This window comes from Bactrocera dorsalis, unplaced genomic scaffold, assembly GCF_023373825.1.
Source record: "Bactrocera dorsalis isolate Fly_Bdor unplaced genomic scaffold, ASM2337382v1 BdCtg151, whole genome shotgun sequence".
Taxonomy (NCBI): domain Eukaryota; kingdom Metazoa; phylum Arthropoda; class Insecta; order Diptera; family Tephritidae; genus Bactrocera; species Bactrocera dorsalis.
Window position 1 is genome coordinate 13215 of NW_026038202.1, and position 18862 is coordinate 32076.

Consider the following 18862-nt stretch of genomic DNA (forward strand, 5'->3'; position numbering starts at 1 on the left):
TTGAATTGTGATATACATATGTACATACGTGTAAAATACAAGTGACGCGGAGAGCGTCCAGATATGAGTGGGTTCGTCAATTCAGTGCGCAAGCTGCCAGCTTAGGCCATTGTCATTGGCAGTCGTCGTTGGATGCTTACCTTTGGCTAAAATTAAAAGTCAACGCATTCAAGCAAACCCTTTGCCCCCCGCACTTGTACATATGCGAACGGCAAGCGCAGCCGATTATGATCGATGCTCGACACCGTTCGATCAGTTGTGTGGCGGCGTTGTGGCTGCACGCGTCGCGGTGAACATAAACAATTCTCTGTGCAAGTCAACCGGCAAAGCCAAAGACAAAGACGTTATCAGTCGATGACTAAAGCCAATTTACCGTTATCGCGCTGATAAGCTGGTCGTTAGACAAGCCTCTACCTTGCTCAACCGGTAGTTGCGCGGCGCACTACTGTATTGCAAATCTCAACTTGAACTTGAACGTCTTTGAAACGCTAGAATGACAGCAAATAAAATTCGCCAGAAGAGTAGCATTGACGCATGCCGCAAATGTGGCAGCCGGAAACAACGCAGTGATGGTAATCGAGGAAGTGAGGAAGGGCGCGCGTCTCTGCCACCAGAGAGTGCCTCCAGCCTGGGGACAGAGCAGCTACTTTTGCCAAACGCCCTAACGTCGGTCTCGTCAATTGCTTCCGCTGATTTAGTGGAGCGCGGGCACAAACCTTCCTGGCGCATGCCGTGGTTCCTTATCATTATGTCGTGTGTGCAGGTGAAGTGAAGAGTTTTTTTTAAGTGTAATACTTTATCGCCTTCAAGTTATAGACTTCCCCTTTTTAAAACGTGTGTGTGTGTATGTGTGTGCTAGAACCTATGAAAGTCATTGCACTCGCTTTACTCTGCTTCTACTCACTTTCGCTCGGAAATGTTTGCCTATAAAACAAAAACAACAGCAACTAAAAGACGGACAGTCAATTTGATTGCAATATTGAAAACAAAAACAATTAAAAAGAAAGAAACACACACAACCGCAGAACAGTTCACTTTTGAAGTGGTTGCGCTGATATACTTTCGATTGCGTAGAAACGATAAATCTAAATGGAATGGAAATACGCTGGAGAGGGTGGGCATGTGTTAGCACAGAATATTTTGCGGTTTTGTGCTTGCCACACGTAACATACGCAAGTGTATACGAGGCATATAAAGTTTGCCAAATAAAATCAGGTGAAGAGAAGCAGAAGCAAATGAAATAATTTAGTTTTGAAAGGTTTTGAAGCTCAGGCTAGCCGTTATTCGTAACAGCTTCCGATCTGCGTCTGCTTTATTTTTTCTTCTTTGCACCAAGTGTAGTCCGGTTTCCGTCTTACGAGAGAATAACACATTGCCAAAACCACATACTTGCACGGAACACATCACTTTTCAGTGACGTATGGCAGACCTGAAGCCATATCATCTCCATACACTTGCCCCATAGCGCCGTATACCGCAGAGCAATTTGTGCGATTGTATCCAAAATTTATTTGTCAAATCGGTAAACTGCGGTTTTGTGATTTCATCAATTATGTCAATGTGCTTGCCCTCTGTTATTGTAAGTTACGAGCAGTGCCGCTCATTTTTTAAAACCGCCTTCAACAGTTTGGTAAAGGTATGAGAAAAGGGTGTGGCATGAGATCTGATAGCACCATAAGCTTTCAGTTTAGGTCTTGTGTTAGGTCAAATTCTGTTGGCGGTGGGATCATATTCAACACATCATTTGGAATAAGTTGGGTGGCCTATGAAAAATAAAAGAGCTCCCGTTGTGGAACTCTTAGGATAACTGGTTTTGTACTCGACTTGCACTATTGCTCTCTGAGAGCACTCATCAGAAACTCAGTATAATTAAACCATAGGACGGCATCTCAATCTACAGCTGCAAGTGAAACCATGCGTTTTCGATGAGGACTGTCGTGTTGAAGTCGAGAGAAAGTGCACAAAGTGTGTATGCATCAGCTTTTTTGTAGAATATGGTCGGATGAAAGCTTGTCCGATAATTGGAACCTAAGTGTGCTCTGCCCAATCCATAAAAAGAGGAACCCCACAATCTGCGTCAATTACCGTGGGATAAGCCTCCTCAACATCGCATATAAGGTTCTATTGAGCGTATTGTGTGTAAAATCAAAGCACACCGTGAAAAAAATGATTGGACCTTATTAGTGTGGCTTTAGACTTGAAAATCTACGAACGTCCAGATTTTCATAATGTACCAAATCTTGAAAAAGACCTTTGAAAGTAAGATCGACACACACTTCCACACACTTATGTATTAAAAGTATTAAACGCAGTAGCCGCCGGTGAAAGCATCAGGAGAGAAAAACCTCCACTGCGTTCGAGAGATCAGGTGGAGAAGCGCCGGGCTGCACTTGGTTTCTCGAATTGGCGCCAAATTGTGGTTGTTAACTCGGCTATAACCGAAGAAAGAACTGAATGCTACTTAGATTTTCAATTAAACATAAATATATGGAACAAATTTTCTAAATTTTTTAATAATATAATATGTACATATATGTATTTGTATTTTTTCTCATAACGCCACAGCTTTCTGTCTACTTCATCGCCAATGGCTGTCTCACTCGACGTTTGATGTTAATCCCTGGACATCCCTACGAAGTTTGGCGCTACTTCACCTACACTCTACTGCATTCCGATCTCATGCATCTCCTGTTGAACGTGTCACTTCAGGCAAGTAATCGATATCAACCTGAAAGCTTCCGAAATGATTGCTCAATGTTGCGAAAAATATGAATTGTAAATTTTTCTGCAATTACTCAGCAGCGATATTACAGCATTTCTCCAATAATATCCAAAACATATCTTCCCTCTTCAAGCTTCTCATTTTCTCCTTTCTGTCTTTAATTCACAGTGCCTAATTGGCTTTTGCTTGGAGAGCGAGCAAAGTCACTGGCAAGTGGCCATCATCTATATTGCGGGGGGATTTGCCGGCTCTTTAGTCACTGCATATTCTCAGCCAGACTTGTCGCTGCTGGGCGCTTCGGCATGCGTTTACGCGCTGCTGACCAGTCATGTGCCGTATTTGGTGTTGGTGAGTCGCGGCGAATCCACAAATTTATTCTCTATTTTTCATACCTTTTCATTCGCTAGAATTTTCGTCAACTGCCTTACCGTTATCTGCGCATTGCGTCTCTGCTGATCTTGTGCCTCACCGACGTCACACTCACGGCGTACCATTTTCTGGTTAAGCACAATGTGAACCCGCGTATCTGTGTGGAGGCTCACTTTGCCGGCGCTTTGTCCGGCCTCTGCTTCGGCTTTCTGGTCTACAGCGTGATCCGACGTCACTATGCCAGCCACTGTTGCTTGCTATGCTGTATATGAAACGAACACACCAGTACATATTTAATTGTATGTATATATATTAGATTAGGTAATCATTCGTGATATAATGGCGAAATTTATGGGCGAATATTTTTAGACTTCATTAGTATTTCGTGTGAATAAATTTATTTTTACACTTTCAAAACGTAATGAATTTCCTTACTAGGAAAGTAAAAAGTATATATCACCCAGCAGGTGCAGCCGCGTGCTTTGAAAGCCCTGAGTACGTGTAGCCACATATTGGATATATAGTACATCAACTTTACGGAATTTGGCAAGCCTTAATCCAAATATTTTAACGAGAAAGTATTTCCCTCATGTACCTCTAACCGCCAACACCCTCCCACATGGAACTTGCAGAACTTCGGCTTGGACATTAAAAAAGAACAGCGCGTTCGAGTACTATGATAATTCGTTATATTTATTATTCTGATTGCTTCGCTTCGAAGTTAATTCAAATCACTTACTACTAAGCTTAGGTGACTAATTTTATAAATATATTCTCGCTAAATATACAACTTAAGCACATACACATTAAAGTTAAAGATAAAATACTCATAATTAAATTGGTCTCACTCTTCGCGAAGCCAAACATCAAACTAAAGCTAAAGAACGGGCGCCACTTGGCACCCGCTGCACCGCACTCTGGCATAAATATTCTCACCGCTTCTACTACTAATCAATCTTAAGTCTTCTAACCACACACTGCAACCACTCGGTCAGTTAACACTCTAATTGGCCACACTTCACGCCCACCTCGGTGCATTTGCATTCCAAGCACGGGCTGGACAACTCCAGTATGATGCGACCCACCCGATACATGCGCCCGTAGATATTGCAACCGGCCAATTTGAGCACACCCGACGGGTCAATTAAACTGTTTGAGGCAGTGTGTTGCGCTTCCAGTGGATTTGCCGCTGTGGGCGTGTCCAAAGCGACTGGTGCCGACGCTGTCGCCGAAATAATTTGTTCGATGTTTCTTTGCACTAAAGGTGCACTAGTCGTCGTTGTGGTTGTCGCAGTCGTCCGCTCTGTGGCACTGCTGCTGAATGAAGACGTACCTTGCAGAGCACTTCCACGTGCCGGTTCCAGCCCCTCGACCTGATTCAGTGAGTTTTTATAATATAGAAGACCTAAAAAGTCACCACCGGTGTGTTGTCCGACAACATATGGACGCTCGGTAGTGCGTTTAACCTCAAAGCTAGTGTCCATGAAGGGCAGCGTGTCAAATGGTGAACGCTGCAGCGGTTTGTTTGCGGCCGCCGTGCTTTTTGATGTTGATGGTGGGAGAGGACTGGTAGTGGTGTTTCTATTGTTGGGGTTACGTAGAGCTGACGTGCTGTTCATTCGCTTTTGGCTCGCCACTATACCGATTGGAGTCTTTGTGGTTTGACGGCGTGTCGAGCCCGATTTTGGTCGTGTACTTTTTGGACGCGTTGTTGATGAAATCTTTGTTGTTATGGAGGTGGATGTGGTGCCCACACGGTTTTTCTGTGTTATGGGTGTTTTCGGACTTGGCATAGGCTTTGTGTTGTTGTTGGTAGCAGTTGCAGTGCCATTCAACTTGCTGAATGCGGGGAGCGACGAAGCGGTAGAGTTTGTCTTAACAGCAATCCGTTTCGTTGTGTTGTTGGTTGCCGTTGAGTTTGTTGGTACTCTAGTAGTTGTTGTAACTCTCTTAGGCTTTACAGTTGCAGATGTGGTGGTGATGTCGGGCAAAAGTTCTAACGAAGCTTGTGGCAAGGTTTTAAAAGGAGGCACTGTACTACTGCTAGCACTCAAATTATGTGCCGTATGACTCTCAGCCAAATCGGTTTCACCACCCAAAAGCAAATCTAAAAAGGACGCAATAGTGTTCTGGTGTTCCGCATTCGGCTGTCTCGAATCGTTTTGTTCAATAGTTGTTTCGGCGAACAATGTTGGAAGTGGTAGTTCGTCGTCTAAAGCATTCGCCGACTGTGGTACTGCAGTGGTAATGTGTATAAGGGACTGACTTATATTCTCGGGGTCCTCAAACACCTTAGGAGGCTGAAGTTGTAAGGGCTTTTGAACTAAAATGTGCTCCTTATCTTCAATAAGTGAGGTCAGATCGGGTGGCTGTTCAGTTCGAATAACATCCTTAAATGGGTCGGGTGTAGTGATTTCTGGAAAGGAGATAATTAAATGAAATCAGTTTATAGTGAATTGAATATTAGAGACGTTTTGTAATGGTGATTAGTACATACCGATAACTTTCGTTGAATTCTCTCTGAGTGGGTCACCTGTAGTTATGTCAATTAAATGCTTGGTTACTTGATAGCCAGTATCCACGTAGGGTAGTGAATCAATTTGCTCGTCCACATCACTTAAAACGAGTGGGTCTTTGGGTACGAAACCGCCTTCGGTTTTGGTGGGAGGTGAGAAGCCTTTATGCTCGTCTCCCGTTCCAACAAAGTCGTATTTCACAAAAGCTGCTGCCCCTCCACTTGAACCGTCCGACTTACCTGCAGTCGACGACGTTACCGGTGGCGATGGACCCTCCACATTGAACTTGTAGATATACTCCGCTTTACTACCATCCGCTATGTCCGGATAGTTGGGAAAGTGTGGCTCAGTGATAGCTGGATATATGCTGCCCTCGTCATATTGATCGTAGTCGATTTTAGCCGTCGGCGCATTGCTGTGATAGAAGTCGTAAAGTGGCTTGGTGCGGTCCGCTTTCACGGCATCCGTTGGCAGAAAAGGAATTATTTTCAGATTGGGCAGACTGGGAGGTAAAGTGGGTTCAGCGTTGGCGTCGAAAGGATCCGACTCTAATATAGTCGGGTTCGTATTAATTAGTACTGGCTTAGGGGTACTGCTTGAAATTGCTGCAGCGGTGGTGCTACTAGCAGTAGTCGTTTTTGTTGTCGTTGTCGTGATGCCAGTGGTGGAAGTTGATTTTTCGGTTGTTGTGCTATTGGTAGTTGTAGTAAAAGTGTCGCTTGTACTGCTCTGAGGTGTTGTTGTGCTGGTCACTGGTGCTTGTGTGGACGCCATTGGGGACTTGATCATATGCTCCGGCAAAGGTTTGAAAGCGGTGACATTAGGTCGAAGACTCGTTTTGACAACTTCGGCTGTTACAGTCAGATTCGCTATCTTAGAATTTATTCGCATGGGTAAGGGTTTAAATGAGGGTAACGGTTTGGGCTTTGGCGTAGGCAATACAATTGTGTCCTTCGGTCGCTTCGTTGTTGAAGATGTGGTAGATGTACTGTTCGAGGGAACTTTGCTTTGAGTGGTGTTGAATACGTTTTCAGAGTTAAGCATATCGGAAAGACCATCAAGCAGGGCTGTCAGAAGACCATTCTTCTTCTTTTCTGTTGTATTTTGTAACTCTGTTTGAGTAGTGTTCAGAGGTCGGGTTGTGGTAATTTTTTGCAACTTCTCGACTGGTTTTTGCGTTGTTTTTGGCTTGAATTTTAATTCTATGGGTTTCTGTGGGAGTTTTTGTGAGGGTTTCGGCGTGGGCTTGGTGGTGCTTTGGGTGGGTTTTGCACTGGACTTGGTTGCGGGCCTTTGTGTAGTTTTGGCAGTAGGAGTTGTGTGTTTAACGGACACTGTCGGTTGCGGGGTTTTCGTAGCATTTGATTTTGTTGTTGCTACAGTGGTGCTATACGTTGTTTTCTGGGATCCTGTATTTGCTACGGTTAGCTCGTCCGGCTTAACTGAATTGATAACTGAAGTATTATTCAACAGCGGCTTTTGTAGTGTGACCTGCGTCTCTTTGACAACACTACTTTTTTGCAGACCAGGAAATTCGACAAGTGAACTCTCACTCGACTCACTAGATAGTGGTTCGCCCACTATAATCTCACCACTGCCAGAGAAATCTTCAAAGTCTTGATCGATGCGATCAATACTTGTGCTTTTGAGGTCATTCTGATAATTTGCCGTGGTCTCGGAGATACTTGCTCTGTCACCTGCAGTTGTGCCTGTTTGCTTCTGATCATCTTCATCAGGACCCAACAGAATGTCCACCCACGAGAGACCGTCATATCCTGTTGTTGTTTTCAACTCAGGTGTAACCTCTTCTGTCACTTTTGTAGACAGTTCATCCTCGTCAGTACCCAGCAACAAGTCTAAGAAACTTACTTCAGTGGCAGCGTTTTCTGGCACTGTTGATTGAGTGCTTATCTGCGATTCCGTGACGACCTGCGTTAGAGGAGCTGCCAACTTTTCTATATTTTGCGCAATGACTTCATCATTATTCCCGTCGATAATTTCCAAACCTTCGCGTATAGTGTCCAAAATGCTCTTCTCATCGTTCTTCTCCAGTATATTTTGATTGTGTGTCACTGTCACCGACGGATGCCTGTCTGGTGGATACTCAGCGGGTATTTTCTTGGTGTCATTGCCATTAAGCTCATCTTCTTTGCCGAACAACAATGAAAATAAATTGAATTGACGTGAGCTCTGCGCACGCTGACTGCCACAATCGTAGCTGGATGGACAGCACTGGCCTTTCGGGACCACCGGTATGCAGTTCTTCAGCGCAGGTGAGCATTTCTTTGGCGCACAGCGGCGCGTGCCACGTATGCAGAAACAAATGTCACACGGCTTATCCGGATCGGAGCGCATTTTCTGTCCCTCCACGTAGAACTGCTTGTTCACGGTGCAGCCGCGATTGCGCTGCAGACGCTGTGACATGCGTAGGTAATGCTTGTTCGAGGTCTTGCGGTAGCGCACCTCCTGCGACGACTTGCCGGACGGCTTGCTTGTGCAGTCGTAGCGCACGGGGCAGCAGGTGGAGTCGACAAAGATGGGCTTACAGCCTTCGACCGGCAGCATACATTTCGGCTTGACGCATTTCTCAGTGCCACCTGCAAGCAAAATAGTATAAATGCGCAGCAGTGTCGTGGTGAATGCCTCTTAAGGGATCTAATCACTTACCAATACAATAGCAGTAGGTGCAGAGGTTTGAGGATGACATTGCCGAACCGGATTTGTACACAGTGCCGTTCTTTACGCAAACTGCAAAAGAGAATTGAAAAGCAAAGCATGAATATCGAGTTACATCACAGTTGAAGTTAAGGTGGCGGTTACAGTACTTCATTTCACCAAAGCTCAGGTATATTTAGGGCAGAGGATGTTTGAAAGTGTTAATTGAAAATACTTTGGAGTCATTGTTTACTTATTTACATCGGAAACTTATGACCCGAAGTCTCTGTTCATACTAAAATTTGTCTGAAGGAATTTGCAATGAACTCGATGCTTTTATGGTTGAAAGATGTATAAATCTTGCTGATAATAAAGATTCTACAAATCAAATGCCGTTAGATTTTAATACTAAATTAATTTAATTCTTAATAGTACAAGACGAATGAAATGAAAATGCAACGCAAACTTAGACTTTGCATCCATCAATTATTTTACACGCTTCTTTGTCACGAATGCTATACTGTTCACAAGCCACTACTAACTGACTGAAGACGCTATTTACTCACCATACATATCGACCTCTGAGTCGTCGGAGCGCCGTTGCAGCATATTATCGTTTACGACGCGATCAATTGACTCCCGTTCGTAGTGATCCAAGTACGCGATAATGCGACGTGTCGCCGGTATCTTGTAGAAGGCATCCAGACGCGCGCACGACAGATACGGACAGCAGGCGTTCCGCTGCTGCACCACAATGCAACCGCGAGGCGGTGGCATCGGCATTTCGGGACATACCTTCAGACGACAGACGAGCGTCTTGCGCTGGCACTGGCACGTGAGACACTTCTCCACGGTGGGCACGAGTGATCTGTCTGCATACCAAGTGCCATTGTGATGACAGCCTGCAGCAGCATGGTCCAAGAGAATACCAAAAGCGAAAATAAAAACAATAAAAAACGGATGTGAAAACGGGATTAGTGAACCGGTTGAATTGTTGCAAAGTTAGCGCATGTGCTTAGCACGTGTGTGTGTGTGTGTGTGTTCGTGGGGCTGGCAAATTAAAAAGTGACAATGAAAATGCAAGTTAACGCCTCAAAATGGACAGTCAACATGAGTCGGGCCATTGCGTGGCACGACGCGTGCGGGCGCAAGGCAGGCGCTCCAAGTTGGGCAGTAATTATCGCACGAGCATAAACGGTTTGTTTACATGGCGCTCGATTGGCTGCAGGGAAGCGCGGCGGGCGAGGGGAAAACACAAGAAATTCGTGTACGACAAAGTAATGGCTTAAGTTTGAGTTATTGAAATGATTGTTGTTGTATGTAAGAAGTGTGTAGATGCGTCTATGAGTTCGTGTGCGCCTGTAATTTAATTGTCGCCAGCGTTTTCATTTAATTTAAAATTAGGTATTGTGGTTGTGACGTCGGTCTTCGTTACAATTTTAATGGGCAGGCACGTGAACCAGATGTTATGGCGACAAACCAAACATTAAATTTTGTAATTCCAAAGTGTGTGAATTGTGACTGCCAGCGGACGCGCTTGTGTGTGAATATGTGGACAATTATGTATGTATGTATTTATTTATACATAAGTAAATATATGTGTATGTTTGTAGCTGTGCGAGTTTATGTATACAATTCAAATCTCTACAGGTTTTTTTTAATCTAATTTTTCTAGAAAATCTCTTAAGCATTTTTACTGTTGATTTTAGGGATGTCTATTCTGAAGACGGTTTTGGGTAGACCGTAAGCCGAATATCGAAGAGAGAGCATCGATTGCCCTATACTGCTGGAGGAGCCATTGGCAGGAGGTCGGATTTCTCAACGAAAGTGGTCCTCTGGCTCAATGACACCATAGTCAAGCCCTTTATATTCTATGGATTCAACGGGCGGCGCTCATTAGTATGTGTGGTGCACTAAGCTCTACTCCAATCAAGGCATTTAACGCCATTTTGAACATAATGCCCGTGGATATCACCGAAAGGTGTATAGCTGTGAAAGTAGCTATTAGATTTAGAGAATCTGGATTCTTAAAAGCACGTGTATCTGAACATTCAGATATTCTCACACACTTTGACTACATACCGGATCATCCAGATCATGCCAAACAGAGCTCTGGCGGCTCCTTCTCTGCCCATATACCGAAGCGGGAGCTATGGGTAAGAAGAAGCCGTTGGAGGAGAGGGGCAGGTAGCTTCTTTGCCCGTGGGGACAAAGCTTGGACGGAAGGTTAGTGGGGAGGTTTACTATCGGGAGCTCTCCATCAACTCCAGTTTCAGATTTACTGATTAATGCAGTCTTCCAAGCTGAGGTTGGAGCCATTAAGGTAGCAATAGATGTACTGCTCCGGAGTGCGGCCTTCTTTAGAGAAGTGACCATTCATTCAGATAACAGTGCGGCGATGCTAGCCTTGAATTCATTTACAGTGCATTCAGGGTTGGTCGTGGAGTGCCTAACCTCGCTATCAATAGCATCGAGTGGCTTTGTGATAAGACTGGTTTAGGTGCCGGGCCATAGCGGAATCGGAGGTTATTGCAAAGCTGATAAGCTAGCAAATGAAAAAGGAGCGGCTCTCGTATCCTCCTATGTTCTACTACTTCCTTGAAACTTGGCCAGCGCTAGATCCCCAGCGGTACTTGCGCAGTCGTAGAAGCCTTCTGGCCCAAGATTGATCGCAGGAGATTTAGTGATCTCTTTGCCTCAGGAATGCTAGCCTCTCCCTAGTTGTGTAATGTACATGCTGTAAGGTTGGGAATCTTACCAGACGCCGTCTGCAGAAGCTGTTTGGGAGAAGAAGATGAGTTAGAAAAAACTCAACAGTTCCTCCTTGACGTGCGTTTATCGATCAGCCATCTAACCTAACCCAGAAATGAAATAAATTGAAGTTTCCAAGTCATGTCTTCAAGGCCTGAAGGCAGACGCGTTAAAGACTTATTTTCCTTTGAGACACAGACGATTTGAATAAGAATTATTAATTGCATATTAGATAGTTGTATTTCTCTGTGGGAAAAGCTTTGAATGCAACTTTTAGCTAATCATCTCTACAACATTTTCTCTAAAATGTAATTACGAAGATCAAGCTAAGTAAAGAAGATTGTGATAATAATAGCTCCGAACAGCAAACAAAGATTTAGCTAACCTAGCAAAATAAATCATTAGGCATTCATTATTGTCATTTCCGTTCGCACGCATTCTGAAGAGCGAAAGTGTTCTTAAACAAAGCCAGAAACCCGCTTTGAATATCACTTTCTCACGACGAAGCACACAAATTGATCTTCCAAATGAAAATTGCAGTTAATCTTATGGAAATTACGAAATTTTACTTTCTACAACGATTTTGAGGCATCATTTTAATAAAAACTAATTCCATGGTGTCAACATTTCCCCCACACAATTCACACTCAAACACATTTCCTCGCATTAACACCGCCAACTTAGCGAAGAAATCTCCACATTGTGCTTACTGCCCCTAATAACAATCTCGACAATAGCCAAAAACACAAAACCGAAACGCACAAGTGGCACACACATCCACGACAAACTGCGAACTCGATTTCAGTCAAGTCAAAAGTTGAATGCCTCGCGGCCGAACTCGCGCCGCTGACAAACTATTAAGCGAACAAAACATTCTACACATGTTTACAGTTTTAAGAACGCGCTTTTCGCTTGATACAAAAACAAAAACTAATACCAAAACCCAATAATAAAGGGAAATATGTAGGTAGATTCTTAAGAGTGCTTTGCGTGCGCGCTCAGCGCTAGCCCGTTGGGTGAAAGTTGGAACCAAATCAATTCTTTACACCAGCGCACACACACCGATGCATATGTGCCACTACGAAACAGTGCCAAGCCACAGTGAGGCAGCAGAACAACATAAGCTACAACAAACAAAAGGCGCTTGTGGCTCGGCGTCGTTGCTGGTCATTTAAAGCAATGCAGTGGCGCTGCCAGATCGCGTTGGGGTCTACAAAACGCTGAACTATTCTCCTACTGCCTTTCACAAGCGCATACATACAATCATACAGCATTGCATTCTGTGTGCGGTGAAGGGCGAGCGCGTTGACCTACAGTTGCAACGAGTTTCTTTCGTTTGAAGCGTCTTTAGGAAAAGTGAGTGGAAAACGTCAGCGCAAACACAGCCAGCCACCTACACACGCGTATACATATATGTGTGAGTGTGTGCCTGCTCTAAGCGACCGTGGATGTCGGCGTCTAATTAATAGGGAAATTATAATCTCCTTCTTAATTTCTGCCTTCAATCGGTCATTTGTTCGCGCAGCTCAGCACTTCTGAGCTGTGGCATGCAGTACAGCTAATCGCTGGTAGAAACATCTAGATGTAACTGTACGCGTTGGCATGCGCTGCTTAATGACCGCTATGCTAGTTGTGATGAGCAAAATGTCAATTGTCCAAACGCTCACAAATCTCAACGCGGCGGCACGATAAATACGGTCGCACGGCCAGCACAAGTTTGTGTCTTGAGTCTTTTGTTTGATAGCGGATTTTCGATAGTGGCTTGCACTGTCTTTCTGTGTGTGTGTGTGTAATTACAAACAAATTTCCGTGCGACAATAATGAAGAGTCAACGCGCAGAATGGGAAAGTCGACTCGTTAATAGCTATGAGAAAGTATAGTAGTTTCGGCCATTAAATTCACACTTTGTTTCTTCCGGTGACTCGCTCTGCCCACAAGCCGCCGAAAATAGCAAGCAGCCAATGTGCTTATGTGTGGACATTGCTAGCATCATTAGCAAGCAAATCTTTTGTATAAACTTAGGTTTGTTTGTGTACGTGCAGCATGCGAGCCTCACGTTCTTGGTGCTTTTCACCGCTGAAGAGTCGGTGTCGAAGAGCGCCGGTTTCTATGATTTTCCATTGTCATTCAGCGCTTCGGATATTCTTCTGCGCTGTGTAGTGTATGTCTTCATCAATTCTCACTGCGGCAGTGACATTTTCATTAGTCCGCGCGTCGAATTCATTTGCAGCTGATGAAAAACCAGCTCCAACTTAATGATGGGTAGCGCTTAGAGCTTTCATAATTTTACTCTGTCACTTATTTTTCACCATTTTATACATTTATGTGTTTGTTTTGTTGTTGTTTGCCTTAACGCAGATTAGCTGTTGATGGACACGCTGTGGCTACAAAACTGGCACACAAATTAATTCCCATAATTATGGCTTGTAAGTGAGTGTGCAATTTGCAGAGGTGACTTCAGAATTTCCCCAACAATTTGGTTCTTTCCCAAGGCATTGTGAAGCCAGGCAGAGAAAACTGTATTAAACAAATTGTTATTCTGCATAAAGTTATGATTATTTCGCAGGTTAAATGCCGTTGATTAATAGTTAAACGCGCTGAAAAGTGGGTCAAGCCTTTTGTCACTTTGCGGTTGGGTGGAGGACTCCGAATTCAAGTCGCTGCATATTTCTTCGGTTAATTTGGTTATACATACTTTTGACACAAACATTTTGGTGAGATAATTACTAGATATTCTTAATAAGGCATATCCTGTAAAGTACATGGCAGAGCAGACTTGAAAGGAGGCTCAAAAGGCGAACGCTGTTGAATATTTAATATAGCAGGGAGGGACAGTACAGTAATGAAATGTTTACTTCGACAATATGGATGCACAGGTAATTGCTTTAATATTGAACCGGCAGTTACAGCTTAACTTCTGTTCTTTTCTTTGTTCAAAAAAAAATTCGGTCTGGTTGGCCAAAGTTTGGGTTTCTGGGTTGATCTCGAATCCCAGTCTAACTTGTTATGCTCTTAAATATTATACTGGATCCAATGGCTTTGGTTTCTCTCTAAGTTAGAATAAAAATTTCAATAGAAAAGAATGGACGACGGTTTTAATAGTAAGATCTTTATATATACAGATGGATCAAAGGGTGAAGCAGTAACCAAAAGGTAGCTTCGGACTGAATGACTACAATTTGGTCTTTCAGGCCAAAATTGTCTGCATAAGAGAAGACTCCAATTGGGCTTCCGCTTTAACCAACAAGTCCATAAACCTTTTAGGAAAGTCTTAGAACACAAACAGCATAGCAGCAAGTTACTAGGGTATTGTTGATGATGAATAGAGCAGAAAGCTGCTACTTCTAGCCAAAGGGAACTTAACAATTTTGTAGGGATCATCACAGATAATGATGGCCTAAGTGTGGTTGGATGCGGTCCACGCTCTCGCCTTCCTTTCCAATCAACCAACCAGTTGAGTTAAAAGTGTGCCGGGTCCAATTTAAGGCATAAAAGGGAATTTAACAAGACTTAGTTATGAAGGAAAGTTCGATGTAATAAGCCAGAACTATTTGTAGCGTTCCTCTTTGCCTAAATAAACAACGGTATGGATTTTCTCACCTCCGTATTTTATTGTGGCTCTGATTCTCGCAACTCTATGGTCCTATTAAATGACTTAATACACATAATATAATCTGTTCACTTGTGAGTCTTTCTATAAATGCTTGGACTCTAAATTTAGGTTCTGAATACCTCAAATACACCAGTGCCAATCAAACATTCACATAAATGTCTGTGGCATAACCAATAAGCATTGCTTTGAATTTCGAATGAAGTGGATTACCGCGGAGGCCGCTCGTTCCATTTTGCGAGCTTAGTGAAATTTCTTCTGGCATATCTGCACATCTTCTGAATTGCTTGTCTCTACCGATTTGCATACTTTGCTTAGACCTGTGCTGTTCACAACTCCGGAGCGCTCAAAGCGCCCGCAGCGATTGATGTCAATCACGCTTCATTTCCGTTAGAATTAAAATGCAGAAAACCCAAAGTATTCTAACTCAAATATTCAGCAAAATACCAATAATAATTACATGAGCAGTTTAGCAGGTGAATTGTGTTGAGAAGCGATAAAAAGAGGCGACCTTTTAGGTAAATGGCCAGCTGAATGATTCGGGAATTTTAATTCTTTCTCTTCTATTGAATGCCATTTGTTTCGTTGGTCATGCCTCGCAGGCGTGTGTACATGTGAGTGTGTGTAGATGCGAAGGTAAAGCAAAGCGAAATACTCACCCAACGGCTGCGCAACAAAAGCGTCCAAGTGAGCGGGCCAAAGGCACAGCAGCGCCAACAGCGCGGCACCAATGGAGCGCCGCAACATTTTCGAATAAGTAATTTCGAAAAAAAGCGCGAAGCGAGTATGCGAGGATAGAGATCAGTAGCAACAGTTGCCGGCCGGCACGCGTTGGCCGCTGCGAAGGTGCGGTATGCCGTTAGCGTGTTCGAAGCAGCTGATCAAAACAAACGCGTAGAATCTGTGTCACCGGGTGAATTTATCGTCGTCTCGGCCAATTCTTGGCGCACAAGAGCGGTGCGCGGACGCGTGTTGTGCGTGCAAACGCAGCGCTGATCAACTGCTTTCAGTCGGATCGCCGGAGTGCCGCGGTGCCGGTGCCCAGTGGGCCGTGCGGGGCCGCTGAACTGCGTGTGCGTTGATTGGTGAGCGAACGGCGAGTGTTTTGAATTGGCAATGAAGTGGCGTGTGTTGGTTTTATTGTTGTTGTGTGTAATTGCTGTATCGTTTGCCGCAAATTTATGTGGGTGGCTTGGCTGCTGTTTAATTACGATTTATGCATTGATATGGAAATAATTTCACTTTGTTTGTCGCAATTATTGTTGGCATGCCACATAAAGCAATTTGTGTACGCTCCGCGAAATTATCTGGAAGAGAGAAAAGTGAAAAAATAAAACAAAAAGTCATTAACAAAAACTCAAAAAAATATATTTAAAGAAAGTGCGATGTAGAAAGGCGAGAAGTGAACACTGCGGGCGTTCTTCGCTGCCAAATTATCTGCTGAACAAATTTGAATGGAGCAGGTAACAGAGTGGCCAAGTGCCACCTGTTGATTGGCACAAGAACGACTGAAAGAGTTATGAGAAACGTTTGCCACAACCAAACGATTGCAATTAAATTGTCATTGGAGTCGGTTTACAGTTCATTTTTAGTGATTAATTGTTGCTTTTAAAGAAATTTGCACAAACTTTACATTTGTGGCAGATTTGTGGGCAGCAGAACAAATTTAATTTTCAATTTCAAAAAACTTTCGACTTTTTTTCAGCAACATAAATTGTATGAAGATACTTTAGAGCGGAATATAGCTCCCCTCTTCACATGCCATTTAATTTGAATGTCTCTCGTTTTTTCTCAATAAACATCCGCGTGCCCACCTGCGCCAGTGCCACAAAGCCAGACAAATGATAATGACAGTGGCAACATCAACGCCATCAACCATCACCACAGCATTCAAAATAAACACTGTGCGGTGATTGTTGTGCAAAGTGCCGTTAGCTAATAATAAATACAATAACATACAGCAAAAACAATAAAACGGAAATTAGAGTCGTCATTTCTTTTGCCACTCGTCTCCCAGCAGCTGGAGCCGTAAGAGCAAACTACTCTAATATATTGTTGTTGCTGGCTTGTGTTTATGTGTGTGTCTTCAAGTAAGCAGTTGCAGTAACTGAACAGCAAAGCGAGTGAATGCTGGGTAACAATAGAAAGAACAATCTGCCACACGGCACTGAACTTGAGTGCAGCCAACAGCGGCGAGGCACGAACCAAGGCATGCAACAATGCCAACGGTTTAGTTAATGGCGGTGCAGTGATCGGAAAATGCCGTGCAATGTTTGCACTGTGCCGCGCGCACTGCCACTGTCAACTGACAGAACTCGAACAAGAACAAGCAGAGCAATGCAACAAACAGTGCCGCTCACGGGCAGGTGCAGCGATTTTTTTTTAGTTTTTGCCGCTGCCAAAGCCAAATCGGCGAGGAGAATGGCAAGCCACCACCATTATGTATACTGCGAGCATAAAGTCACGCGTACGGCAAAGAAATGTAACAAACTTGCAACAACAAAGCGTGGAAATCAAAGTTTGCATTACTAATGAGTGAAAATGTTCACAAGAACGGTACAATTGCGAGCAGTGAGCAATTTTTTAAATGATTTTCACTTGGCCACCACAACAACAACAACAGAATCGTATAAGCGAAGTAAAAACTAAGAAAGAGACCTCTAAGAAGTGTCTTAGTTCTGAGAAGGGCTATGCCTTCTATGTCGAAAATGCTTTGACCCGCGCCCGCAGGTGACGGGGTGTGTCCACTCACGTGTTTGCACGCAATCTTCTCGCCCACTGAGTGGTTAATGAAAAGCGGAAGCTCGAGTCAGCGATGGAATCCATGCTCGTCCCTTGAGCGCGTCTCAAAATCTAAACCAACGGCACTCCGCTTGATTTTCATGTGCAAAACGAAAGACTTAAGCAACGAACCCGCGTGTGTGCTTGGAGAGGCAGCGTGCGGTGGCGACAGCGAAATACTTCATTTCTGCTAATTTACGCTAAGCTATGCGAAATTATGCGGGAATCCGCTAAACGAACGGCACAAGGCATAACCACGCTGCTCAGACCTCTCCGCTGCCGCCAATCGGCATGGAGATGCCTTCTGCAAACAATGGCTTGTGTGTCTTCAAATCTTTATGTGTTAGCAGCGGCTGTAAGAGCAATAAAAAGCGAAAAAAAACAGTATTTTAGTTTCGGTGTTACTGTTGTTGTAATTGTTGTTGAACACTTGTTTTTGCACTGAAATCTGCACCAACAGAATGTCACTTAACTGGAGTAGAAATATAATTTGAAAAATGTGGAATTTCAACGTTGCATTTGCAGTTAGTTGCGTTTTGTTTGCTGCACAAAAGTACAGTTATGATTATTAATAAAAATTCTGAGAAATAATTGTTGACGAACTGCCAGCATAAAAACACGAGTCTATAAATTTAGAGCGTCATTCAAAAATAGCTTTTAATCTATTAAAAGTTTAAATAGTGCTCACTGATCGCATATCCAAAGACGTCTCTATCTTTTTCTTCAATAGCAACCCAACTTTAATAGACTTTCAAAACCCTTTGAAGGGCAATTTTTCAGCACAATGACACGAGCAAAAGACCAAAACAGCAACAACTCTTGTACATCCCTACATATATACATCCTCAAGCAATGCGGTCTGCTTGATTTATTTACTCTTGTTGCGGTCATTTTGCTACGGTTGGCTGCGCACGCCCACAACATTGCCGCTGCGCCGGCTTTATTTGCCGAACACAGACTGTACCTAGCCGCATAGACACGTTGCCATTGACACCGTGAGATCGGTAGACAGCAACAGGAAGACCAAGAAAAAAGCCACTGCAACAGGCATTCGTTAGTAAATAATTCCTCATTTTGTGGCATTGCGAAAAAGCGCTGCAATGGTCGGAGCAGAGAATAAAAACAAACAGAAAAAGTTAAGTCTGCGCAGTGAACGCAGTGAGACACAGGGATGCAGGCAGCGAAGGAGGCATGAAAAACGAAAAGTTGGAAATTGATTCAAATTTATCGGCACACATTGCACTTGCCACGAGCTGCAATCACTGCCTTGTGCCACAGCGTCTCCTCTACTGCGGCTGTGCATATGCGGAGTGGCGGACGTGGCCTGCTAGCTGGGCAACATATCGTTGGAAAGGTGGCACAATTCATAGAAGCACTGCTGTTGCAAGTACACACACACAGACACTTGCGAGTGTGTGCGTCACGCTCCACCATTCATTCATGCCATTTTGACTGCGC

General features: G+C 43.8%; 2 protein-coding genes across 2 annotated transcripts; one reads left to right on the top strand and one right to left on the bottom strand.

Moving 5' to 3' along the window:
- Positions 1–270: 270 nt before the first annotated feature.
- LOC105229246 (protein rhomboid) lies at positions 271–3492 on the top strand. Its single transcript, XM_011209387.3, has 4 exons — positions 271–763; positions 2566–2709; positions 2891–3070; positions 3130–3492. Exons 1-4 carry the CDS (start codon positions 494–496, stop codon positions 3361–3363), a joined length of 828 nt encoding a protein of 275 aa, XP_011207689.2. The 5' UTR covers positions 271–493; the 3' UTR covers positions 3364–3492.
- A 252-nt stretch (positions 3493–3744) lies between these two features.
- LOC105229247 (mucin-5AC) lies at positions 3745–16152 on the bottom strand. The gene is made up of 5 exons (XM_029551561.2): positions 15283–16152; positions 8829–9164; positions 8275–8355; positions 5589–8204; positions 3745–5507 (listed from the first exon to the last, which is right to left on the bottom strand). The coding sequence occupies exons 1-5, from the start codon at positions 15368–15370 to the stop codon at positions 4087–4089; spliced, it is 4542 nt and encodes a 1513-aa protein (XP_029407421.2). The 5' UTR covers positions 15371–16152; the 3' UTR covers positions 3745–4086.
- Positions 16153–18862: the final 2710 nt, after the last annotated feature.